Raw genomic sequence first — 25,705 nt, 5'->3', positions numbered from 1 at the left:
AATGCAAAAAATAACATACAACAGCGGGGATTCGCTGGTCGTCACCGACCCAACTACTGATCCGCCCCTTACAGGCTTGACTATGGGAGAGCGGACGGGATCCCGTATTTTCCTGCAGGTATGGTCGTATGTGCTTGTTTTGCTGTCAATCAGAATTATACCCCGCGACTGAGTAACTGAAGACAACCGTGAACAGGCCAGTGTCCTGTCCACTAAAAGTCGGCTTCAGGTTAAGCTGATGTCTTCTCCCTCAAGCATTTGACCGGCCCAGAGACAACACTAAAGATCAGTCTAATTATAGATATAGCAATAGCTATATAAGGATGTGCAGTATTAGGCACTCTTGATTTAATGCACTACCGCAGCTGGTCATCCCCGCCCGAGCGATCACCTTCACTCGTCACGCTGCTAACGAATTGTCCAACTCTCATTTTCGTTAGCACCACGATACACAAAACTTACACCAGAACGCTCTGCATTTATCGCGCTACCGGAAACGGGAATTGATTGGCTTTTCACGCTATGTCCAATGTCCGGCACGTCATTTGCATCTCCTGCCACGTAGACCTTTGTGTTCGGGCTGTACTGGTCTTGGCAGAGGTTGAAACGAGGCTCTTCGTCTATGCCCAATCTGTTATGAGGCAACGAACGGTTAAGGCGGACAGCTTTCTACGCAACCTTTTTAGTACCTAACAATGCTTCTATGGACGTAGACCTGGGCTTTGCATACAGCTGAGATAGCGGAAGTGCATGCAATACTACTCTACCAGATCTGACGCCCAGGTCCTGACCCATCCCTCCCACCAAATTCACACGTTGCGCCCAAGCCACCTCGCAAAACAATCAGCAAGAAGCCGATACCATGGTAGAACAGCTGGCTATACCGAACCAGCCTAGCCACAGTCTTCAAGAGGTCGTCCAAGGTCTTGACGATACCCAACTCGCCGCCGGTTTAAGAGCCATTGATACCGATCAAGTTCACCGCATTATTCAGTGCTTACGTAGGAATCGACGCCTTAACAATAGCGGTATGGTGATCCTTTTCATTCAGCATCCAAGTCTGTTCGGTAATGATATCCTCTGACAACGATTGCCATTTACAGAAGTTCAACCGTGGCCTCGAGACGCGCTGACAATGACAGACGTTCAACCTTGGCCGCGCGACCCTGTAGAAATGAACGAATACTACTATCAGAACCCATATCAGAACCAATATCAGGCCTATCCAGGGACTGGATACTACACATGCGACTGGAACTGGTATTACTATGATAGCTCAATTAACAATGTTCCATACTGTGGGGATTATTACCTCAGCTATGAGTATTGGTGGGCACCTGTTGTATGGTACCTGACGTGGTATTATGTGCCGCCCACTCGTTACAGAGTCCCCAACAGGTCACTTTACAGGAGACTTACATGACTTGGACCTTGCTTGCGGAAAGACAGCTATGAGAAGTCTTGATCAAGAGATCGGGTTCAAAACTACTTGTCAAAGTTGGGGTACACCTCACTTGTTTGTACAAATTTGTTGGATGACGACATCAACACCACGATCAGAGTTATAAACAAGTTACAAGATAACTGGTCCCAAGTTCTGAATCGAACCATGTGTGCAATATTGTGGAAGAAGGCCACCAGGAACCGTACGAATGACTATCAATTTAGGCTGAAATGTAAAGGATTGTGATTTATTATATTGCAACCATCCCTTCCCGTCAGGCTCTGACCTACACCACCCTCAAAATCTTCGGCTGAGCGACACGCCGAATCAAGAAATTTCCCTCACCGCACTCGTTCCTATCGAAATGTCATTGGAAGCATACTATTTGTTGATTACCTTTGTAATTTCGGATTTGCGGCATAACAATTACGCTTTAAAAGCATATTGCATGGTGAGACTGTCGCAATGATTGGCAACAGGGTTGGAATGAGGCTCTGAAATTCTGGTCTGACGTAAGGTGACGCAATTGAGGCTGAACATGGATGGGTTGGGAGAGAATTGTTGGAAATGGTGAATGATGCTGTCGAGGCCCAATCACTGGTTATAAAGACTACACTGACCATAGTTCGTTCGTCTCCTGCTCAGAAACTACAGATTCACAACCGAAACATTGTCGCAACTATATAAGAGCCAAGATAACATGAGTGATCACCTTTCCATCGAAGAAATTGACGACGTTGAACTTCCGGGTGCCCTGCAGCGACTCGACGATACTCAGTTGAGCCACACTGTCCAGAATCTTGATAGCAACCAGATCCCTCGTGTCATGCTTGCCATCAAGAGCATGAATGACGAACAAGGCCAGCGTATCATCCAGAGGCTTGACCCCTCTAAGGATAACCGCATCCAGAACTTTGGTACGTCGACAGTCATTTCTTACCATTCTACATTCAAGCCATCTAACACTATAAACAATCAGGAGGAATCATGTTCTGGGGTACGAATATCCAGTCGGGCCCCGGAAAGCCAGACCATCCCATATTTTGTGACAGATTCCCCCACAAGACAAAAACTGGAACGTTTGTTTGTGGCTGCGGCTGGCATGATTCCGACAAGGCGGTGGACGATCTCATCGTGAGTTATTTCCTGTTGAAGCAGAACGGCGTCCTCTGGTCGCACGTTGAGGGTGCACCAAATGAGTATATGTGTCGGGCATGCGTCAACGACAAGCCTGGAAGTTTCAATAAGTATGATTTGAACGAACTTGATGCTCATATTTCTGAGAAACATGTTGTCGACCCATACAAGCTGGATGAGTCTCTCAAGGGTTCGTATGGGCAGTATTTGGGACAGCGACCAGGCTATTACTACGAGATTTGAGATTATATATGTAGTAGTAGCCCTACTAGTTACAATGCTTTTACCAACATTAATCTCAGTAAATGTGATATGCTGACCGTTGCCCGATTATTACTTCTATTTGTTCTAGTCATGATTGTTAGTGCCTATGCCAACGGAGCGTCATATACTACGCCAGAGAATCATGACCTCAATGCCAGGGTCAACAGATCATTCAGCTAGTAGTGGGATGCGTAGATAAGAACCTGCAAGCTACGGCTCAATGGAGACTATAGCATAGCTCTGGGAGAGAAAGTATGATCATACCAAGGATTTACGTTTTGTCTAGACTTATCTGGCGCTTATCTTTCTTCATTTCTTTGGACTATGTGACAACTTTGAAGGTCTATGCCTAACCTACAAGCAACGGGCTAACTAGCATCCGACATAAACCATGATCCTGTATTATTCACCTCGTCCCTGTGCTATGCTTTACTATCGTGTCCCTTGGGCAATAGTGAGTTTATGAAGTTACACTCTTTTCTGACACCTTGGTAGCATCTCCCTTGTCAGATTCTCTCACTTCGATGGGTTCCTCGAGATCTTCTACAGTTCGGTCACCATACTTCTTCATGGTGAGCTTATCGAGCTGAAAATGCTTGGTTAGCGGTTGTGACATGGCGGACTCAGTAATATAGCACTTACATAATTAACCAGCCAGATATAACAGAACATGACACCACAGCAAACAAGAAGCGAGATAGCGCCCTTCTTCCAATAAGGTGCATCAGCAGCACTGTAGAAGATGATACCCCAGAAGGTCCAAAGGACCATGGAGCCGATATTCATGGAGTACAGCGTCACACTACGCATGGCATCATCGCCTGTTCGCTGCAGAATGATGTTTGCCCAGCCAAAGATGAGGGGGTTGACCATGTACGCTGATCCAGCAAGATAAAAGGCGAACATGATCCCAGCGTCAGATAGATTCCTCACGAGAAGCATAGCTCCTACAACGACCTGAAGAAGGACGGCGAGGATAGCCATTGGAACACGTTGGCCGGTTGTGTCCATGTGCCATGCTGCAAGCATATTTGCAGCGATACCAACAGCTTGCACACCAAGAGGGTAAGTATTGATTTGGGTTTGTGAGAATTTGTCGTTGTAATACTTGAGCCAGAGGAGGAAGGTGTTTTGGAAGGGGAAACCCTCGACGCTGGCGCAGACAGGTGACCAAAAGAAGAGGATCCAGCTGTTGGGATAATCAGAAGCAAATTACCAAAGGCTTCACGGAGAAACTTACAACATGGGAGTAAGAAACACTCGTTTGATCAGAGACATGGGCATAATATTGTGGCCATCGGTCTTGATCGGGGGAAGTCTGGAGACTGCCAGTTTTCTCTCATCTTGGGATAAGTATTTCGCCTTGGTAATTTCTGGAATGTCGGGGAAGTAGAGAAAGCCAAACAGGGCAATGGGGAGGGTGATTATGCCGTCTACAGCTGTCAGCGCCGGTTTGTCACTCTGGGTGACTCGACTTACCGATCAAAAACACCCACTGCCATCCTTGGAGGCCGGACATGCCTCTCATACCCTTGTGAATGGCCGTCATCATGACACCAGCAAACATGGTACCGACTTGGCCTGAGGCAGTGAAGAGGGCAGTTCTCTTGGCGATCTCTTCAGGCTTGTACCATGCTCCGATGATGTAAATAGTTCCCGCGTAAGTACTGGCTTCAGCCAAACCGAGGAAGAACCTGATGACACATAGTTGAGTAACGGTCTTGGCAGCGGCACTAGCCATCTGTGATATGTTAGTTGGTCATTTCGATAGTGAGAATATGCGCTTAGCCTACCGTCAGACCAGCCCAGATGACGACCATGGATGGGAACCAGATTCGAGGTGCGACCTTCTGGATGATGATGCCGTGAGGAAGTTGCCCAATGGCCATTCTAGTCATGGTAAGCAGTCGTTTTGGGTATGGTCCACGAGACATACCCTGCGGTGGTGATAGAAAGAACATTATTGTAATCGTGGCCGGTCATGTTGAGAGATTCACGAAGACCAGCGACCTGGATCATTAGTATACCTGCCAGCAGGTTGTTACAGTTGAGCTTACATAGGCGTTTGCGAATGCCGCACGATCTATGTATCATTCGTCAGTTGGATGGTCTGCTGCATCATGAGAATCTTTCTTACCAAGGAAGTTAAAGAAGTAGCTGAGGCAGCAGTAGGTCTGATTCTGTCAGTATCGCCAATTTACTTGATTGAATGCCTTGGCCGCATACCATGATGAAGAAATCTGCCAAATGTCAGTATCGGCAAATACAAACGGCTATGAATGAACGAACCTAGCTTCCTGACAAGACGTCTCTCCTCCTTCGACTTGGCCGCCGCCCCCAAAAAGAACGCTGGGCACCATCAGTACGTATCTCAAACACATCGTAGTGCACACTCACTGCGAAGGCTTTCGCCAAATCCAACCTTTTCAGCCATTTTGATCAGCGAACGAAATTACCAGGACGTTGAGACCAGCAGCCAAAGCCAAACCAACAAAAGAGAAATGGTCAGACTTATCAATCAGTTACTCCTCCTTACGTTCTCCACTCCGATTATCAGATTTATAAGATAAACAAGCAAAATTTCTCTTCTTAGCCTGAAAGGGTGACATCGCCAATAAAGTTTGGTTGAAATGCCGAAGCTAACGTCGTATTTCGGCGGCGTAGGGTCAGGAATGGTTTAGTGCTGAGTGGATACTGAGCTGATGATGGTGATCTAGAGTTCTAGACTTGGTTTTGCCAAGAGACTGTAGCATTTTGGGGAATTTGAGTTTGGAGGGAGAGGGCAAATGTGAGCGTTTTGTTGATCTTATTTAATTCCTGCACCGGTCACAGTGGACGTTTGCTCGTCGAGTGTTGGAGGGCTCTCAGTCTTGAAACACTATGAGACTTTTTGCCTTGGAGATATGCTTATTTGCAGGTGGAATTCTCTTCACGCGAACCAGTAATTTTACATGACTCAGTGGGACTCTTTGTCAAGGGTCGGCCGCTGACTTGGTCTACCCTGCCAAGCGAGGCCAAAAGAAGTTTATTTATCGGGGAGTACGGCTTGGCATATCCAGTCTCTCGGTTCTACACTAAACAAGGACGGAAAAGTGTGAGCGATTTAAAGCAAGCATCAGCCCTCATGTCCACCATGGTGGCATGGTTCATGTTCAGAATGAAACTATCGATCTTGGCGAGGACTAGAACAAGCCAGAGTCTCTCTTGAACTCGGTAAGCCAATCTAGATTATCCGCTGGAGTCTGATTCCATACGTCGTGGCTGGAAACTAGGTCAGTGGAGGCTTGCGTGAGAGAATTGTGGTTCTTACCTGTCGTACATGATCCATCGCGCTTGATATTGGAGCTCTTCGTCCGTTGGGATGTGGCTTGTTGGATTCAGAGGTGAGATGGTCCTCGCGACGTAGCGGGTTAAGTCTCTGGTCAGACCTCTGTACATGTTGCCGTCGTTCAGCGACACGATCTTCTGTCCCAGATGTATAGGTGGTGAGTTGGGACCGCTCGGTGGACTCCAATGTTTAAGATCATTATTGGATATGATAGGGAGACCGCCGGAGGACAGTAGAGGAGGAACAAGGCCTTCTTGCGCGTTTGATGAAACAACTTCAGACGGCGGCAGTCCTACCCTCTCCCGAAATGAAGCCAGCCAGCCCGTTGACTTATAGACCAAACCAATCAACAACTGACTAAACATAGGCGAAACATCAGGCATATGATTGATGATCGAGCATGCCTCCTTTTGCAACTCGACATCTTCAATCCCCATGTTTAACAATTGCAACATGTCAACGTATTGACTTAACGACGTCTCAAGCTTACAGTCCTCAAATATGTCTTTCTTGCTATGAATCTTTAGCTCTGAGAATCGGGACCTGGCTGCACTCTTCATAGGCGTCATTCGTGCATCGTTGACGATATCTTGTGTACTCATTATGAGGTCGCGAAGCCAAGATGATGCTGTTGAGGGGTACTGGTAGTTCATTTCCGCGCCGAATATGATGCAGCAAGCTTCAAGATAAAGCGTCTCATCGGAGGGGATGCAGTGATTGATGTCAGTATAATTGGAGTAGAAGTAGTCGAGCTCCAGTTGTAGTAGTTCGAAGGCGTTTGTTGAACTATACGGCGCACCCTGTTGCGTGGAGAACGGAAGAGGCGAGTTGCGCTCGTAATCAATGAGATCTGCTCAACCGTGAGTAAGATGCCTGAGCTTGGAGTTATTCACTTACATGGGGGCATGTGATTCTCCACCATATCGAGCGTTGCAACATCAAATCCCCAGCTCCCTTTCCAATCTGCCATAGTCCTTCCCTCCTTGAAGTGCTCTGCAAGATGATTCACCCGCTCTGACCAAGTCGTCATGGTAATATCACAGAAGCCACAGCGTGATATAACATCCTCATGCTTAGACCTCCATTCCTCCATTGGCCACTTCATAAATTGCGATCCGTGGACGAGCCGAAGATGCTGTCGTAGATGATCCTTCCTGTAGAATATCCGCTCTCCTCTTTCACGTTTATGGCACAAGTCATGATTATGCTCCTCGAAGTGAGATTCATCTGGGTCCTCAAGGCCGCAATAAACACAGACGGTCTCAGAATCCTCGTTGAGAGCTGTTGGACCAAGAGGAGAACACTCCCATTGCTCGAGGGACAGGTGCTGTGTCTTCTCGTGTCTGGACCATGTATGTTTCAACTTGAACGTCTCAGTGCAAAACGTACACTGAAAGCGATAGCAAACAACAGAAAGACCTCTCTTTTCATCATTCCTGGTCCGTAGACCTCCTCGCCGACGCTTTTTGATGACTCTATTGAGTGACCGATTGGATATATGTGAGTAGCCCGAGGCTTGCGAGCTTCGACTTGAATCAGAGGTGTCGGTTGTTGCCCAGGTGCCAGTTGACGATGGTGCCCTGCCATGCCTCGTTCTTGTACCCCGCGATTGGTCGACGGAACCGCTTGCGCCCGATACCGCCCTTGCAATAGCGGCCATGGTGGATGGCTCGTCTTCGGGCGGTGAGTTCTCCCATCGCTCGAGTGGACTTTGTTGGACGATGGGTGTAGGTGGTCGAAGCAGGGGTATGTCTAGGGGGCTAGCCTCTGCTGAACTTGGATCCGTAGTCTCTGGTGGGTGGAACTTCTTCCTACGTCGAGCGTTTGCGAACCAATTGAGGATTTGTTGTCGAGTCAAGCCTGTCAGCCTCTCGATTGATTCAACATCTCGGACGCTAGGGTACGGGTGATGTGTATGATTCGAGAGCCATTTGTTGAGAATACGGACTGAGTTGAGAGAGAGTCGCTTTCCAGCCTTTGGGGGCGAGGTTGTGATGGTGTTTGGCCCCGCCTCAGCTTGCACGTTTGATGTAGTAGGAGCTAGAGTCTCAGTGGGCCCGCATAGAGAAATTGAGTTGACTTCTGAGCTGCCTCCAAAGCCCGAGACTAGGTGTAATAATTGAGGATCAACTCCGTTACTGAACGAGGACTGAAAGGAGGCGAAGTCAAGACCAGAAAAGTCGGGCTGGTCTAGCAGCTCGCTAAAGTCGGGGAATTCGCTCGGGAATACAGGAGTCCCATCGTTGACGCTGGTCTCTCTGTCGGTGTGTTCCATGTTGACGAGCCATTCGCTAGAAGAGATGCCTTGTCAATATTGGAGACGATGAGTCTGAGGCGTCATGTAAGGTTGGCTTGACCCACTATTTTCTTGTCATCTTCAGCCCTTTGAGCAACGTTTCAACCAATAGCGCACAAGATGACACGATAAGCTTTCCCAAGTCAACGTCAAACCAATTTGAGATGATATTTCTCTATAATTAACAACAACAATAAAGGCATGTTTGGTCGCTATGACTCCAAAACCAGTCAGGTAGTGCCGAGGTATGAATGACAAGATATCTGTTAACAAAAAGGACAATCTTGTACAGTCGCTTCGGGTCCCACCGACTCCCGTATCCGCGTGATAACCCAACAACCAGCACACTCCTGAACCTCAACCTCAACATCTGTAATGTCGTAACCCCTCAAGATATCCCTACACATCCTGGCGACAACCCAGGCATGAGACCAAGTCGTAGATTCGGCCTCGACAACAACTAGGAGTTTCACCTGACTTTCTTGCTGTGCACTTCCGATGCGACAGGGCTCGAAGTATGTCCACTTCGTATACTCCAGCGCACCAGCCAGCTCCTTCTGGATAATTCCCTCCGGGTCTGACCAGAGACGTCTGAATGGATGGGAATCTTCGGCACGTGACCAGTCGTTGCATAGGCCTGACCACTGATCCTCGGGGTAGTTTGATCGCGCGAGGAGTCGGGGTTTGTTGCGCCAGAGACCGTAGTAGTCTTCGGTCTCGAGCGCTGTCGGGCAAGGGGGTACACCCGCTGGTAAGGCCTGGATTTCAGGTACCCGGACGGTTCGTATCGACGTTTCGGGTTCTGTGTCAGGTGGAGGGATACCAGCTCTTTCTGAGCCGTTTGGAAGTGAGTCTCCTATCTCTACTTCTTCGGTGAGATTTGTCAACGGGCGTGCGATACCTTGAGCTTTTCGTGGCATTTTGATCGATCTTTTCTCCAAAGATTAGACGTCGAGATAATAGTGTGGCAGGCTAAGAGAAGAAGAATGAGAAATGAATTAGAACTTGATAAGAAGAAATTCATGGCGAATGGTTGGGCTGGCTTCATTATATATTTTTGCGTCAATTTCCCTACCCTGACTTGATGGAAGTCTTTTTACATATCAACGCACTGTTAGCTTTTTATACACTACTATACTTTCAGGATAGGAGGTTGTTGATTGAACGACAGCTTAACATACTTTGATTTATCCAATTTAACGTGCGATACTAGAACCTTACTCTATTTTAACCGCCTTTGTACAAACGATGATCCACCCTTTGATACTGCCTCTAGTTCCTTAGAATTCTTCCCAACACACAGATCGTCCACCTTGACCACAATGTTCTTTACCTTTGTGCCCTTGAGGCTGAAGCTTCTTTTAACCTCTGGACCTTATCACAGTCGTATTGATTCACTATTGATTGAGACAGATCATACCACACGCATGCGAACTTGAACTCATTGTTGGAAAATGGGTATTACGATTGATTAACAGTCCATTAGCTTACATCTTCAGCCATTCTTCGCGCCAACGCGATACCTGTGATATTTCCCCGCTCAGGAAGCAGCACTGTCTTTGGCTCCGTTTTCAGGTCGACAGCATATACACCTCCTGACATCCGTCACATAAACCGATGCAGTATTCGTATCCGGAGCAAGACTAGTCGCCTCACGTAGCCATCCAGCCAGAAAATTGCGCTCAGACGCAGTGCTAGGATCTCCGATGAAAGCACGATTTAGTGAATTTCCAGATAGAGGATCCCCACGACCTGTCCAGGTCAGGGTTTTGAGCTCCCGTCGAATTCCAAGTCAATAAGTTCGGGGAGTTTGTCAAAAAGCTCTCTCGACTTGTGTTGGGCTATCAACCCTGGCTCGGAAGATTTGCCCTTAAGATCCTTTTGCTAGACCTTTTTGTGACCGGTAGAAGTACTTCTTTGACTCATCTACTGTGATACCAACGCACCCACGGCGCATATCTTTTCTGTCCTCTGTACTTGAGCCAGTTGACACCAAGACCCCGACGTCGGAACCCTCAAGATTACAGGGCATAACCTTCATTCCTTCTCTATCGAGCCAGAACAACTTCTGACTCTGTTGCGCAAGAGTGATTTGCTTCGGGGTATAAGCACCGAGAGTATCAGTGTTCATAACATTTGCTCTTTCGGGTTCTTCATGGAAGGTATGTCTGCATTTTGAGGAGTCTAGGAGGCGGTGGAATTTCATCGTAGCATTGCGATCGGAGATCGAGTGGGTACAGATCCACGCGCCGGGCTTGCGAGGACAGTCGGCGCCGACTTCGAGCCGCGAGACAAAGCCTGCATCATGAACTCGGCCGCTCTGCCGGGTTTCCCGTGATGAAAGGGACCGGACCCGGCTCGTGTAGGTATTCCTTAAAGAAGACCCATTGGGCACGCGAACCTACGCATAGAGATCTTCTTTGCCTTGGCTGTTGGTGAAATGTCTATTGCCTTGATGGTATAAACTGGGGTTCTAAGCCGGCGGACTGCGAAATCAGTGGCCCTCGCGATAGGCGGCAAGGAAAGAAATTCGGGATCTTCCGACGATACGGAAATAGTCAATTTCTCATTTTGATAGCCGGTGCTATGGAATCGTAGCGCTCAGCTTGAATGATAGCTATGCTGAAGAGCGTCAGGTCTTGTGCTGTGAGCGCCTTGGGACTAAGGGTAGACTGGTCGCCCTGCCATCCCTTAGACGCGACGAACGAAAGGCTGTAGGTCGGAATCCACAAACACCAGTGAATAAATAGGGCAGGAATTTGAACTGAGCCAACATCTAGCTGTGCTACTTTCCCTAGCATGACTTACCTTGAGATAGTTCTCCTTCAATGCCTCTGCAACTAACGCTGCAGGTTCTGTTATCGGGTTTTATCGGGAAACCTCTGTTTATGAAGTTATGGATCTACGTCAGATGCTTAATCTTAGTTGTTATCACCGTTCCCGGTGCACGAGCTGGTGACGCCAGGGTCTTGCGTTGCATTGACTAGCCTTGAAGCATTGACCGAAAACCTTGTGGGCTGTGTCTGGCTGCGGGCCGGGGTCAATCTGTATTTAATATCTAGCTATTGCGTATACTCCTCGTATACTCGTATTACTGGATTTCAGCTGATTGTGCATATATACATAGGAGAATTCTCTTGACTCCTGATTCGTTACCAAGCTGAATCTAGCTGACGCGGCCCTTACTGGCTGATTGTTTTGACGCGTAATTTTCTATCGGGAAAAACCCACATCCCTTGATCCCATCCCACTTTTGATCCGGCTTATCAATGATACTCCGCTAATGGGCTGCTTGAGTCATGTCATGTAGCATGAATGAGCTTTAGACTTGCCTTATAGCATCCCGCTTTTTTCGACTTCTTCCTTGTTGCGCGACATCTGCCAAAGTAGAATGACAGCCAAGACGGACGCTTCTGAGAGTGCCAAGCCCAAGTACAGACGTGCATCTGCGCGTAAAGTCCGAACAGGCTGCAAAACATGGTCAGTCAAAGGCAATGCTGTGCTCTTCGACCCTCTGCTAACAGAATCGCTGCAGCAAGTGAGTTTAGGTGCCCATCGACTTCGATTTGTTACGGGGTAGTCCGAGGAGAAGAGATTGCTCACCAGATAGGATCCGACATATAAAATGCGATGAACGTCGTCCTCATTGTCGTCGCTGTCTCGTTCATGGAGTGATCTGTGATGGCTATGCACCCATCGAGCCCAAAGTCTCAGCGAAAAAACAGCACCAAGACAAGAGTACTATCGAGGTTTTTGAGCTTGATGACTCGCCGCCTCCGACTATCTGCTACACGCCTTCACTACCCCCGGCGCCTTTTCAAATACAACATCCATTGCCCAGGCGTACCCAAAGCGTCGTCATTCTAGAAGGACACCCTTATTCGGCGCATCCACCATCTTTGGAGTCTCGTGTCGCAGAGAACCCGGAATTAGAGTTGGCCCCGATTCAGAAACAGCTACCACTTCGAAGCGAGAAAAGACTTCCCAGGATTGCCGAGCTCGTTCAATACACGCCGACATCGGCAAGATCCAACCAGGCGTCTTTACCCAGGGTTAACCAAACCTTTTCACTGCCAAACCTTGCCGATTACTTAATAGATTTGGCGGGAACATCGCGACTAATATCCATGGATCGATCCTGTCACGGAATGGACTACGACGGCAGCGTCCTTCTTCCACGGCTCCATCAACCCCTTGGCGGCTCGCTCTAGTCCGAGAAGTATATTGCATGCAGCATCGCTGAAAGCGGCGAAGAACGTCATAGGGTCACAGTCGCGACGCCATTAAGTAGTAGGAGACGCTGCATTATGTGCCCACTATCGTCTCCAACTAACGTATCGCTCAATGGAGATACAGCTAAAAGGTTATTTAGCAAGATAATAGCTCGAAGCTTGATACGAAAGGTATTATGCTAATCTTAAGGGAAACCGGGGATATAGCAACCCCGCAGAAGGCCAGCATTTGGGAAACGCTGGAAATGGATAGCCTATTCCTCAAGGACAGACATCAGGCCGATTTCTTCCAAAACGCCGTGGAATCGAGAAACGGACAGTTGGCGGTTCAGTGCATAGTCCATAGTGCAGGAGATAGAGAGGATCGCCGACAAGGAGCGCGCTCAGGCCACAAGCAGGGCACTAAAGGTTTCTAATATATATGCAATCACTGAAGGCATCTGCGTTTGATACACGTGTGAGGCGCGTGATGTGAGCATCAGCAGTGGGGTCTATCACCTCAAAATAACACTCTTGTTAAATCAGCTGAGGCAGTATACCAGCTGCTTAACACAATTGCTCAAGAGCATTTGATACACATCGGTGAACAAACTAGAGAAACAAGTCATCTAGTAATAGGAGAGAATGTCTAGCCTGATTGAGCGAACCCCAGATGAGGCTCGACAATGAATGATGTAGACCGTTGGGGGGAGGCTGCTATCCGTGATAGGAACAACATGGAAATGGCCATAAAGAACGCTGTGGCTGTTGAATACCCAGTGCTTGCCAGGCTATAGTTTTGAGCCTAGCAATAGAGATCTAACACCCCTGGTTATTTGTCAATTGTTACTAGGCTCAGCCTCTTCCCGATTGCACTCTCTGAGTCAGATTGTAGTTACGTGGCAGCTGACGAGTCTAGCACGGTACTCCCCAGATATGTGTCAAGGGGGGTTTCTTGCCAGCACTTCAGATGCATCGCGAGTAGATCAAGTCGAGCAATACTCTGCTGATCATGGCCAATTTTACCTGCTTCTAGTAATGAAGGATCAGGTCTGAGATGGGCTCTTATACCCCAGTAGCTGATAATAAGGCGACTGATTGAATCATCATAAAGGTATAATAACCTGAGACTAGCACGATACTCTGACGACAGGTATAATCCAACAGCACCTGGTAGTCTTCTCCGCTCGTTAGTCAACTTGGTTGATGGGGTTTGACCCCTGAGCTGACTGCCAGACTTTTCAAGGAACGAGTCAAGTTCATGATGACTATACTAACATGCGGTTGTCTCGGCCGCGTAATGCCGACCTGGCAAATCTTAAACATGGACATCATGCTATTAGCAATGGCCCTGGAGCGAATCTGAGCCTACATATCCTATCTTCTCCCATAACATCAACTCTGGGAGATGGCTTTTGGGCATCATGCAATTACGTCAACGTCTCTCAAATGATTCATAAGTCAACCTTAGGAGTCATTTCACCACCACAACAACCACATCAGCTCGAATTTGAGTATCTTTTTACTATAAGTTAATGTCTGTTAATCAACATTAATTACAAAGACATTTTGGCAGCCTCTCCTGGTTCACAGCACGTCACAGCAGCAAAAAGGTTCGCAAATCACGAGGTGTGACTACTAATCCACCCTCGATGCAGAATAAAGAGGAATTCTACTCAGAACTCCAAGTCCAAGGGTCCGCACTTGTATGGTCCCCTCACCCGGGTTGGACTGGATTCGAACCAGCAATCTTTGAGTGTATTTGGGACCTGAAGGTAAAGGGATTCGAGCATGCGCCTCATAGAATGGTAGGCAAAGGAAGAAGAAAAAAGACCGTAGCGGTAGGTATCTCTAGCCGTGAAGCTGAAGAAACATATTGAGCAGTGTCCCCCAACACGAAAGAGACAGCGCCTAATGTCTATTTTTCAGCTTTCACTGTGTTTGTATCATGCTGCTGCCTGGTGGGATTAAGTTTTTTTGGCTGATATGATTTTGGTGACGAGTCACGAGGTTGATAAGTATTGGTTGTCTTGTCTTCTAGCCTTGAGGCTATTCAGCGATGGACGCATACTGATTTTGATCAGCCTGTCCAGCATACTAACAGCATATTCGATGCAATCCCTTTAGGATCTTCCAAGGGAGATTTCACTTTAGGCATGCATGTACCTGATAAATATAGATAAGTAGGTCTGTCATCTGCACTCATCATACTAATGATATCAGACACCCTCCCAGTATGTGATTATGGGCGAGGAAGCCCATTGGCAGGTACCTGATTGTAATGGTTATATATCTTGCAAGAAGTTAGAGCTAATAGTATTTATGCAGGAAAATCGTTCGTAATTTTCTATAAAAGATAGGATAGTCTAGATAGCTAAACTAAGAAAGAATTGAAAGGTGGTCTTCGCACATGGACTTGATAATGAACATGTCCTCAGAAGCACGTGCGGCGAGGTAACGTTCGTGAGCCATTGCCAATGACAGCTGCATTCACCCGCCCAGCCTCTAGCAGATTCCGTTGCAGTTCGGCTTAGCGACGTAGTTGACAGTGAGCATTCCGTGAGACTTGATATCATTGTCGCTAGGATAGAACGCAGGAACGCTGCCACACTTGGCGCAACCATGGTTGACCAGTTCCTGGAGCAGCCTCTTGATGTCCTTGCCAGGCAGACCACCGGTGTTCTGGAGGAAAGCACAGAATCCGGTCCCGCCGACTGACTGCCAGCAAGCGATGTGCTGGCCGTTGTAGTACCACTTGTTGTCGTTAAGCTTCTGGGCGGTTTGGAGAAGGCCAGTCAGCTTGAAACCGACGTTGGCGCAGTTGCTGCTGCCGTGGCAGTTGATGCCCTCAGCAGAGACACCAAGAGCAAGAGCAGCAGAAGCGAGGAGAGTGGTGAAATGCATTCTGAACCTGATTTGTTAGTAGAGAGTATCTTGGGTTGGCAGGATTTCTTACTCGAAATTGACTCTGAGTAAGTTGTGAAGGATTTGGTGGAATATGATGGGCTTTGAAGCTTTTGTGAGATGAATGAGACTGCTGTGAGTTGAGAACTTGGATTCTTGGCTGGAAACACCACTTCATTTATACATAACTCCCTCTCTCTCTGAGTTGTTGATACACATGCGAAGAGAAATGTGCCATCAACGCTATCCTCGGCATGTCGCCCAGAGATTTGGCCTCAAAGCCACGGCAGATGTCGTAAATCATAGTCCTGCGGCAAAAGTGCTTTGGATCATCACAGGAATGAGGCTATCGTATGTTCCCTGTATGGTTCGGCCGCCAGCGGGATATGGGGTTTTATGGACCATTCCTCTTTCGTAATAAGTTTGTAATGCTTCATAAGCCGCAGACATATTATAAAGCTCGTATATGTGACATTTAGTTACGTATCTGCAGCGCTGCAGCTATTTGTCTCAGCATGGACCATCATCGTCAGTGTCGTATCCCGAAGGTCAAAACAGCATATGCTTCATTTTAGGCGCCGATCCTCAACCACGCTGCAAACCCGATCCATTCTTGTTACCCTTTCTCGAGCAGTAATTATCGAATATGATGTACGACTGCATCCGGTAATATGTCTCTCGAGTACCTTGTATATTATATATATGCATTTCATAAAGTATGGGGGCTAATGGTCAATTTCATATGAAAGTGGCTCCAGACAAAGTTCCACTGTGTCAATAACCTCAGCTCGGACACAGTTGCATTTGCATTTGCATTTGCATTTGCATCTGCATCATCATCACATTCTGGAACCAGAAAGACCTTCGTATTCGACAATGGAGACCGAATGTCAAAGCGACCTTCCTCTTCCGCCAGAGATCGTCACATTGCTATGTTTGACTCTGCCGAGACCCGACCTGCTTCGCTTGAGGTTGGCCACTCATTAATTACATGATACAGCGACTCCATTCGTTTTCAGGGTCTTTCATTTTAGATTTTTCTTGGAATTATAACGCCTCTATCGCCACGTCACCCCATCGGCAGAGTTACATGAGGGAGATTACCATTGACACGAATATTGGCCTCTGAGAAACCGCCTCCAAAGATACCTATGAATTATCCATGGGCTTCTTTGACGCCCTTCCCTACACTCACCACATTTCTAAATGCACTAGCCTGCACTTAAGGTCCAGTGAATCTTACGGGAATGACAGTAGAGAAGGACAACCAGCAAGGCCGTGGGACGGTTGGCCGCTGCAGCATAGGATCCTTGATACTGTCTCTCACTGTATCGTGAGATCTTGGTCATGGGCAAAAGATTTCGAAATCGATGAGACGGCAAATATTCGTTATTTCGAACCTAGATGTTGAGATAATGACCCGGAATTCGTCGCTGGGGGGCAGAGCAACTTGAAGAGCTCACAATTTCCAACTTGGCCAATTATCATGATCCCAATCGGACCTGTTCAGATGCTTGACAGCAACTACTCCGTCTATCTCACTTGCAGGAATTGAAGCTATTAATTACTAGAGAGTATCATAGGTCCAAAATTAGACTCACTTTCCCCTAGAAAGCCATGAATTCCAGCAGAAGTTACACTCGACTTGGCTACCACCAAGTATAGGGGATCATCTCAGAACTCTATCCCTTTATACTTCACCGAATACTGGCGCTAGTTCCCGTGAATAGATCTCCATGAAATTTGAATGTTGCCTCAGCTTAAGGTTCTAGCTCTTGGGAAATCCTTTATGGATAAGCTGCAAATTGACTGGATCATAACTATCAGAGAGAGCAATGCAAGCGGCGGTCTAGAGGAACTATACCTTATCGCAGTCCTATTTTATACACCGCCCGTCAACGCAGCCCCTGGCCAGTGATGGACATCCAGATCAGCGCGCTGACTTGGCGAACAGTGATGCTCCTTCTATGACCAAGGAGTATGACATCAGGTGGCATCATAGCCTGGAGAGGACGTATGAAAGACCTCAAGAGACTTTCCACGCCATGGCGATTGGATACCTCAATGGCCGAGTGACGAAGTATTGGCAGAACAAAAAGGTCTCGTCAGGCTCAGCAGCGATGAAGCTAGGCATATAACTTGTGAAATAGTTCACAAACACTTTTCCAAACCTGTAGGCGTGGAGTTCAGTATCACCATGGACCCAGTTTTGGCATAGAGATACTTGCGTGGTACGGGACTGCCGCATCAAAGGAAAGCACGAAGGCAGTATATTAGTTATGAAGTCGGCACGTCTTGCCCTTAAGAGAATCCAACTCATATCTGGGAAATGAATTAGCTAGATGATGGTTGGTCACCAGAAAAGGAGGCGGTCGGAATCGATGATGCCGTGGACGAGGTACTCATGTCAACTCTTTGGGACTGGACTTCAGGGGACGAAAAATGGCACAATACAGAATAAGACCTGGTTTGGATTCTGACGTGGCATCACTGGCCTAATTTGAGCCTAACAGATGTCAGATAACTTCGTTTTGCATCTCGGCCATGCTTTGGTATCTAATCTCATCAACGTCACTTCGGTACTTGAATTATCCAACCTGTAAAACTCGGACGGGTCCCCGAGTATCCAATTTTCACGGCTTTATCTCGATTTCTTCGTTTCAGCTTCCAGAAAATTTCCAGATTTCTTCTCGTGCGGAAGTGTCCGCGTTTCTCCACTCTTCCGTTCCGTCTCTGCGTCATCGTGGAGAAAGCACAGCAAATCAGCTTCTCGTCCCTGGAAATGTCTTTTCTCGTGGCGGTTTTTTGAGCCTCATGTTACAATTGCGTGGAGATGGAATTCCACGTACCTTTCCTATGTCCGATTTCCGCTCGCGCTCGCGTTTAAAACTGCCGAGTTCAAGCTCTGCGAAGTGCGGATCGGGGGCCGATTATGGAGATGGTGACGATGCATGATTCTTGTGGAGTTGAAAAATGGGATCCTCGGTGTTTGAAGATTTGCGATCGAGAACTTGTAGTTTCACCGACTTTATCATTCTGAAGTAATAAAAGTCGAACATCCGACTGAAGTCCAAGCTACCTCCCCAATCTGCATCTTGAATGGTCTCATTTATTACCCTTAGCAACACCATAATCTCGCAACCATTACAAATATGTCTCAGGAACCCAGAATCCGTGATGTATACGGTCCCGGTACTCATACCGACCGCAAATTCGTCCCCGTTCCTCAAGACACAACACGCATCTTCCGTCTCATCGCCTCTCAAACTCTAGGCTTCACCCAAGATGAATCCATCCTTTCGAAAGTCAGATTCACCGGCGATGAGTCGCCAGTCATCTCCGGTCCTATCAAGGCTGTCTCAGTAGCTGCCGCTCTCCACGCCATGGCTGGTGTAGTAGCTGATGAGATCCTTATTCTTCGAGGTGTCGAGGACAAGGAGCGAAAAGTAACTGTCAATACTACCCACGTCGGACTTTGGTTTGGCAACATCGCTACTGCATACGTTGATGGCAAGGATGTCCTTACATTGGCCGAGTCTGGAGAGTTGAGAAAGCTGTTGCCAGATTGGGAACGAGGATGGGTTGATACACCTCTCAAATTCCGCACCACAGGGCTTTATCCTACCTCTGATCCCGATGTTTGGTATTCACTCCATGGCTCCATGAATGCAGAGCCAGTTCTGAAGTCCATCGGCGTGAACCCATCTGATGCCATTGCCTCCAACGAAGAAGCAGCCGCGCATATCGCCAAGTTCACCAGAAAGATCTCACCTGAGAAGCTTGAGTTTACCAACCTTGTCAACGGCAATTGCGGTAGTATTTGCTTCACACCTAAGCAATGGAATGAAAGCGAGATGGGCAAGTCCCTCGCTGCTCATCCCCTCATCAACGTCAAGGCTCAACCTCAAGCTATTCCTACACCTCCCGTTGCCTTCCCTGCTATTGATCCAGCCGATAAGCGCCCGTTGGTGGGTATCAAGGTCGTTGAGATGACTCGTGTGATCGCTGGCCCTCAGATCGGCACGATTCTTTCCAGCTTCGGCGCTGATGTTATTCGGGTCAATCCCCCTCACCTGCCTGATATCAACATTATGCAACTCACTCTCAACGCTGGAAAGCGCACCATCGCTATTGATCTGCGGAAGCCTGAGGATGCAGCTATCATCAAGTCTCTTATTGCCGATGCAGATGTATTCATCCAAGGCTTCCGTATGAATAAGATGCCCAAGTTTGGCCTAGGATTGAACGACATCCTTAAGATGGCTGGAGAACGAGGTCGTGGTATTGTTCACGTCTCGGAGAACTGCTATGGACCTGATGGCCATTATGCTGAGAGGCCCGGTTGGCAACAAATCGCTGATGCGGCTGCTGGATCAGCATATGTCACTGGCCGTTCTCTTAGCTTGCCCAACAACGAAGCTGTTCTACCTTCACTACCGATTAGCGACATGACCACAGGCGCCCTTGGCGCAGTAGGTACTCTTCTTGCGCTTCGCGATCGCGCCATCAAGGGCGGAAGCTACTCCGTTCACGCATCCCTCGTCGCAGTCAACGCGTTCGCTCTTCGACCTGATGTCGGCCTCTACTCACCCGAAACAGTTGCCGAGTGTGCTAAGCGTTTCCAGTGGGCCGAGATGAGAGGATCACATCATGTTCTTGATCTTTTGATGACGGTTTGGGATGGTTGGAAAAGAGTTCTTGGTAAAGAGTTGGCAGAAGATGGTGGATGGTACCAGAGTTTTGAGACAAGCGCTTTTGATGGAAAGAAGTTGAGTATCTTGAAGCCTGTTGTTACCTTGAGCGATGACGAGGTCACACCGCGATGGATGACGCCTAGTGTTCCTTATGCTTATGAAAAGGCTGAGGGCACCAAGTTTCAGTAAAAGGATTGGTCGTAGATTGTAGAAGACATGAAGTGTACGAATACCCAGAGATAGAACATCAATCATTTCCACCACAGGGATATCTAAAAACTGACCCTGTTGTTGGATCCAAGTGAATTACTATTATAAAATGCTGGAAGAAGTCGACAGAGGCATGACAAAGATTAGCGACTATTTTAGCGCCGGGTTTGAAGCGGGTACCTGCAAGGTCACTTCAGCACTTGACTAATGCTGGCAGCTACTTGGAGCTACTTTATTCATAATGTAAACACCAAAACCAGGTCTGTTTCGTATTTGAGATGGTACGATTCGTGGTGAGTCACTTGCCGACTTCATCTTTAGTATTTCGCCTGGCAGCGATAAAAACCACTTATCCAAGATTGTTAGCGACGTTGAATCAATAGATCACCAACATTGAGTCTTGTCCTTCCACGGGCTGTTTTACCCTCCAGGCGTTGATCTTCAATTCCATCGGATACACGAATCAACTTGTTCAAGCAGCAATGGAAAACATGACGGCTCCACCGGCAACAACGAGAATCGCCTACGTACGAACCATTATTGACAAAGACAAGGAAAGAGAATATTACGAAAGCTGTTGGGCCAATCTCGGAATGTTTCTATGGTCATGGGTCGGCCAGAAAGTTCATAACGACCCTGCTGGAACTGGTGCTCCACGACTTCGCAGCTCATCTCCGCCTGGTCTCCGTCACCACTACATCATCGGTCATTCCAATCCTTTCGACGCTTTTGTGCTTGAATGGCTTCTGGAGAACTCCAAGCCCGATAGTTGGAGGATGTCTCGCGATGACTTTGAAGTTTTCCTTTCTGAGGCACAGACGAAGGATCCAGCAAACAAAGAACTCCTCCAAAAGCTTGAAGCAGAGCGGGTCAAGGTCACGATCGTAGACTCATCCATGCCGAGAGAGTTTGATACAGAAGACATATGTGATGGAGTGATGCTCACTAAAAGTGACTACGTTCTCGAGACATATCTAGAAAGAGGTTCAAGCAGTTGGATAACAACAGACGTACTCTATCGCGACTCTCTTCGCCATGGCCATCCTCAACGCTACAACACTCAAGAACTCTCACAACGGTACTATGATAATAGACTCAAGAACAAGATGGGCCATACTAGGAGATCATGTTCATACCCCCACGGCAAATCTGACGCCTGGAAAGCCGATCACGTAGAAGATTGGAAAAACTATAAGTGTGAATCCTGTGGGCAGAGGTGTAAGCGTAATAAAGGCTGTAAAGTTACGGGTGAAGACTGGGCCAAGAGAAAAGATGCGATAGCGTGGGATGAAGGAGTTGATACGTCGGCGCCGAGACCGCCTGAGTTTGAAAGGGATTGGAGGATGTTGACGGCGGAGGACATATGTCACTATTGGGGCACTGACCCAATGTCTTATGAGAGGTTTAGGAATTGGAAGTGGAGGTCTGTTGACACCTTCGCGGGCGAATGAATTCATCTGTCGCATGCGTTCAGATTGCTTCCCTCTATCGATAAAGTGCTCCTCATAACTCATCACGTCATTTTCTAATCGATCTAACTATACGATCTAGATTTCTAGATCTCGTGAATACCGCATCCCAAGTGTCGAATACCCATCGCCTCAAGCTCGTCAATCTGAGCCAGATCAGGTCCAACACTTCGTTCCTGGAGACCCTGCAACGAAGCTGCAGTGGTCTTGGTCTTGGGGATAAGCTTTGTTCCTCTGTCGTCGAGGACAGCCAGGATGTGTGCAGCAGCCTGCTTATGTCAGAGTCATAAGTAGCAGGGTCTGAGTAGAAGGCTTACCTTGGCGTTGATAGTGAGAGTCTTGGAATCGGGGTTGTCAATGGTGTCACAAGCTTGATGGTAGCAAGGATCCTGTGCAACAGCCGTGCCCTAGACTTTCGTTAGTTGTAAAATCACAATCGAATAACTTCACCTACAGTATGCAAGAATCCAAAAGGCTTGTTCAAGTTCTGCCAGAAAGGTGCATAGTCGCTGCCATTGGTCAGAACAGCGGGCGTAACCTCAATACCCTTGCTCTCAAAGTACTCTGTGAAGATCTTCTCCGTGACCTCAGAGCCCTTAGGAGCTTTTGATCCATGAGAGCTTCCATCTGTGTCAGCGACACCGAAGAAACCCTTGGAAACCATGTCAAAGTTGAGATAGACGAGAAGGTCGTTGACGTCCTTGGCGGGGAGGGTGGAGGTGTAGTGCTTGCTGCCAAGGAGGCCGTTTTCTTCAGCTCCCCACCATGCGAAGCGGATCTTATTCTTAGTCTTGTACTTTGAGAGGGCGAGGAATAGTTCCAGGATGAGGGATGAGCCGGAGCCTAACTGTGTTAGTGGAGTCATGATGAAACGTGGCCGGGTGAAATACCATCGTCGTTGATACCGGGGCCGGCTTGGACACTGTCAAGATGTGCACCGAGCTGGATGGTCATTAGCAATGGCTATTGCTCATTGGAGTGGTTTACAAACCATGATGACATTACGAGGATCTCCGCCCTTAGTCTCAGCAATAACGTTCTGGGTAATCCTCTCCTCAATAGTCTGCGTCTGCTGAAAATGGGCCGTGACGGTCTCGCCAGCCTCAATCCTCTCCTTGATCTTCTCACCATCAACGAGGTTGATAAAGCCAGCTGGGACATGCTTCTCGGGATCAGGCTGGCTAAGAGAACCAGCAGTCACATTCGTCGTAAGATCATGGTAGATAATCACAGCGGATGCACCAGCCGCAGCAGCAGGGATCACTCTTCCAGCAAGAGTTCCGCCGGTAGGACAGCGAAAGCGCTGGATGAGAACGATCTTACCCTTGACGTCGAGATCATCGTATGATGAAGCGTCGCAACCTGCTGCACCTTCGGGACCGAGCGCGATCTCGGCGGTGATGCCTTCTGCGGAGGTGGAGGGGGAGTAGGTCAGACCGTAGACATAGACGGGTGTATCGTCAACTTTCAGCTCAATTGAGTCTACAAATGCAAAGAGCGCGGGGAAGTTTTGCTTCCAGACTTTGGCGGTCTTGATTTTTGAGATACGCTTGAAGATGTAATCCACCGAAGCGTCGTATCCAGGAAGACCAAAGGCTCTGTTACCACCGTTGGCAAAAGCAATGTCGTTGAAGGCCTCGAGGTTTGACATGAGGCTGCATACTATTAACACCTTCCCGTTGGTTTGAGGATTGGGGATTGATTACTTCTTGGTCTTCATATCAGCTTGGATCTTCTTAGATTCCAACTTGTGAGTCTTTGCGAGGCCATGGCTGGGAGCCAGCGCCAACAATGTAGCGACACCAGTACTGAACTTCATATTGGCAATGTACGATACTTGAACTGGCCGTAACAACGAAAGCGGAGAGTTGCACAAAGGCGGAAAGCCTCTATTTATACAGATAAACAAGTCACGCAATCAGAGGCAATCTCAATGCCAAGAAAGCCAATCCGTGGCGGGGAACAATGACGAACACAAGTTCACGGAAACAGTTTCGCTTCTGGAAGGTCATATCTAGCCAAGAAGCTGTTATGATGATCGCCAGCAGACTTCTCTAGTGGAGGCCTTATCGCTAGCGGTGACGACTCCCAGGCACTTTTGCTTGCACCAACGAGAGTCGAACTTTTACTGCACTAAAATGTGACCAAGCCCGATCGACGTTGCACCAGATGAGGGTCGTCTTGGCAGAGAACGATAACCCCGCGAGCCCAAGAATGTCGAGAGGCTTTAATTGGGCAATGGCGAGCTTTTTCTTGAGGTTGCACGGTTTTGGAAGGTGGATGAAGAGCTTGGGGACAGGGATCATGAACCATACGAATAAGCTTAAGATGCAAAAGTTCCTAGTGCACGCTAGACGGGTTTGGGCGACGATGGAAGTGTCTGGTGCTTTGACATAGCAGCTACGTTGTTCAAATAGCATTATGTTCGTCGACCTACAATCGCTTGTCTTCATGGCCTTTGGGTAGTTCGCTATGCTTTGTCCCCTAATATTTGGGACATAATGCTCTTGTTCAGTGGTCTATAGCGTTACGTTTTGTCTACACAAAGCCCTTTAAATATTCCAAGATATGATGCTGAACATGTGAACAGAACGCCGCATTGCGCGGATGCTTCAGTCTCTTAATATTTAAGAGCCTGGGCTACCGATCATTCTGTCTGACCTCTATCCTTTTGGCTAACCACAGAATTGCCTGTACCAAACAACAACAAAACGAGAATTGCAGCAGCATTTTGCATTATGAACCGCCACAACTCCCATATCATCAGATCTCTTAACGGGACGCCGGGAGGTGTTTCAAGTCGGCGACCGGATGTTGAGGCAGATAAGGACTTCGATGTTTTGTCGTTCATTGAGTCTTATTCTGACAGACATGAAATTGGTCATGAGGTGAAGGAAGCGGAATGTCGTAAGCAGGAGGAAATGCTCATGGATTCTGCCATGGATTTCGTCCGCAGGGAGGCTACTGATGAGAATGGTCAGGTTGCCACCGTCAACCCCCATCCCAAGCTCTCAATTGCACACGATCTTGTGGAATTCGTCTTGAGCCGCAAGGTTGCAACTTCTCATCTCTTTAGGCGTCATCCGATCCCTTCAAACACTGCCCCTCAGCCGTTCCCCCTCAACATGTTCATGGGTAAATGGACATCATGGACAGCTTTCACGCTGTCGAGATGCAAGGAAGTCCAGCCAGGTACTCGCCAATGCTGTCAGCTGATGAAGCCTGGCGATATTGAAGTCATAACGGTTGCGAATGATAAATTCGTACAGCTGATGAGCCTTCTAACTGGTGATGAGCTACTTATGATGTCAGCCTGGGAGATGCCCGATGCTTCGAGACATGTAAGTCCTCACCTGGAGATAATGAAGCCTAACTTTGCTTTGGTTGAAGAGCGTGGTGAGAGAGTGATTGCTTGGAGAGTTCACGGACTTGATACCTCGTACTACATGGATAGACTGGGATATCGCATTCCTGACATGGTCTGGCCGCTTCCAGAGGTTAGCAAGGCGTGAGACTAGCCATAAGTATCAAAACCATGAGCAAAGTCATAGATAGAGATTAGAACCTTGGATAAAAGTTTCATAGATCACCATATACTTTTGAAGTACGGGCTTTGACCTTGAAATATATCAGTACACGTGTAAAAGCAACAGACTATAAGACATCCATAAGACACCTGAGTCATTCATTGGCAGTCACTGCTAAGAAAAGTGCAATGGAGAGAAAGGCTAAATGCATAAAAGTATTG

The 25,705-nt window shown here is 47.8% G+C and overlaps 9 protein-coding genes across 9 annotated transcripts; 4 read left to right on the top strand and 5 right to left on the bottom strand.

The window, feature by feature from the left end:
- Positions 1 to 2,144: 2,144 nt before the first annotated feature.
- Positions 2,145 to 2,824, top strand: FSUBG_8976 (uncharacterized protein; the record flags this gene model as incomplete). The annotated part of the gene is made up of 2 exons (XM_036687439.1): positions 2,145 to 2,361; positions 2,424 to 2,824. 2 exons carry the CDS (start codon positions 2,145 to 2,147, stop codon positions 2,822 to 2,824), a joined length of 618 nt encoding a protein of 205 aa, XP_036535541.1.
- Positions 2,825 to 3,305: 481 nt separating this feature from the next.
- On the bottom strand, positions 3,306 to 5,279 carry FSUBG_8975 (pantothenate transporter liz1; the record flags this gene model as incomplete). The annotated part of the gene is made up of 11 exons (XM_036687438.1): positions 3,306 to 3,431; positions 3,488 to 4,034; positions 4,086 to 4,278; positions 4,325 to 4,586; positions 4,639 to 4,735; positions 4,782 to 4,855; positions 4,903 to 4,928; positions 4,983 to 5,019; positions 5,072 to 5,085; positions 5,135 to 5,194; positions 5,243 to 5,279. The coding sequence occupies 11 exons, from the start codon at positions 5,277 to 5,279 to the stop codon at positions 3,306 to 3,308; spliced, it is 1,473 nt and encodes a 490-aa protein (XP_036535540.1).
- A 748-nt stretch (positions 5,280 to 6,027) lies between these two features.
- FSUBG_8974 (homeobox 4) lies at positions 6,028 to 8,448 on the bottom strand (the record flags this gene model as incomplete). The annotated part of the gene is made up of 3 exons (XM_036687437.1): positions 6,028 to 6,106; positions 6,156 to 7,023; positions 7,071 to 8,448. The coding sequence occupies 3 exons, from the start codon at positions 8,446 to 8,448 to the stop codon at positions 6,028 to 6,030; spliced, it is 2,325 nt and encodes a 774-aa protein (XP_036535539.1).
- A 287-nt stretch (positions 8,449 to 8,735) lies between these two features.
- On the bottom strand, positions 8,736 to 9,389 carry FSUBG_8973 (uncharacterized protein; the record flags this gene model as incomplete). Its single annotated transcript, XM_036687436.1, has 1 exon — positions 8,736 to 9,389. The coding sequence occupies one exon, from the start codon at positions 9,387 to 9,389 to the stop codon at positions 8,736 to 8,738; it is 654 nt and encodes a 217-aa protein (XP_036535538.1).
- Positions 9,390 to 15,185: 5,796 nt separating this feature from the next.
- Positions 15,186 to 15,584, bottom strand: FSUBG_8972 (KP4 killer toxin; the record flags this gene model as incomplete). Its single annotated transcript, XM_036687435.1, has 1 exon — positions 15,186 to 15,584. The coding sequence occupies one exon, from the start codon at positions 15,582 to 15,584 to the stop codon at positions 15,186 to 15,188; it is 399 nt and encodes a 132-aa protein (XP_036535537.1).
- Positions 15,585 to 18,736: 3,152 nt separating this feature from the next.
- Positions 18,737 to 20,467, top strand: FSUBG_8971 (acyl transferase carnitine dehydratase; the record flags this gene model as incomplete). Its single annotated transcript, XM_036687434.1, has 1 exon — positions 18,737 to 20,467. The coding sequence occupies one exon, from the start codon at positions 18,737 to 18,739 to the stop codon at positions 20,465 to 20,467; it is 1,731 nt and encodes a 576-aa protein (XP_036535536.1).
- Positions 20,468 to 20,979: 512 nt separating this feature from the next.
- Positions 20,980 to 21,939, top strand: FSUBG_8970 (peptidase A1; the record flags this gene model as incomplete). The annotated part of the gene is made up of 1 exon (XM_036687433.1): positions 20,980 to 21,939. One exon carries the CDS (start codon positions 20,980 to 20,982, stop codon positions 21,937 to 21,939), a length of 960 nt encoding a protein of 319 aa, XP_036535535.1.
- Positions 21,940 to 22,043: 104 nt separating this feature from the next.
- On the bottom strand, positions 22,044 to 23,776 carry FSUBG_8969 (aminopeptidase Y precursor vacuolar; the record flags this gene model as incomplete). Its single annotated transcript, XM_036687431.1, has 6 exons — positions 22,044 to 22,226; positions 22,275 to 22,364; positions 22,412 to 22,800; positions 22,848 to 22,899; positions 22,949 to 23,612; positions 23,664 to 23,776. The coding sequence occupies 6 exons, from the start codon at positions 23,774 to 23,776 to the stop codon at positions 22,044 to 22,046; spliced, it is 1,491 nt and encodes a 496-aa protein (XP_036535534.1).
- A 919-nt stretch (positions 23,777 to 24,695) lies between these two features.
- FSUBG_8968 (uncharacterized protein) lies at positions 24,696 to 25,469 on the top strand (the record flags this gene model as incomplete). The annotated part of the gene is made up of 1 exon (XM_036687430.1): positions 24,696 to 25,469. The coding sequence occupies one exon, from the start codon at positions 24,696 to 24,698 to the stop codon at positions 25,467 to 25,469; it is 774 nt and encodes a 257-aa protein (XP_036535533.1).
- Positions 25,470 to 25,705: the final 236 nt, after the last annotated feature.

Source organism: Fusarium subglutinans, assembly GCF_013396075.1.
Source record: "Fusarium subglutinans strain NRRL 66333 chromosome Unknown NRRL66333_c0000129, whole genome shotgun sequence".
In the NCBI taxonomy this organism is placed as follows: Eukaryota; Fungi; Ascomycota; class Sordariomycetes; order Hypocreales; family Nectriaceae; genus Fusarium; species Fusarium subglutinans.
This window is presented reverse-complemented; position numbering and strand designations above follow the sequence as displayed.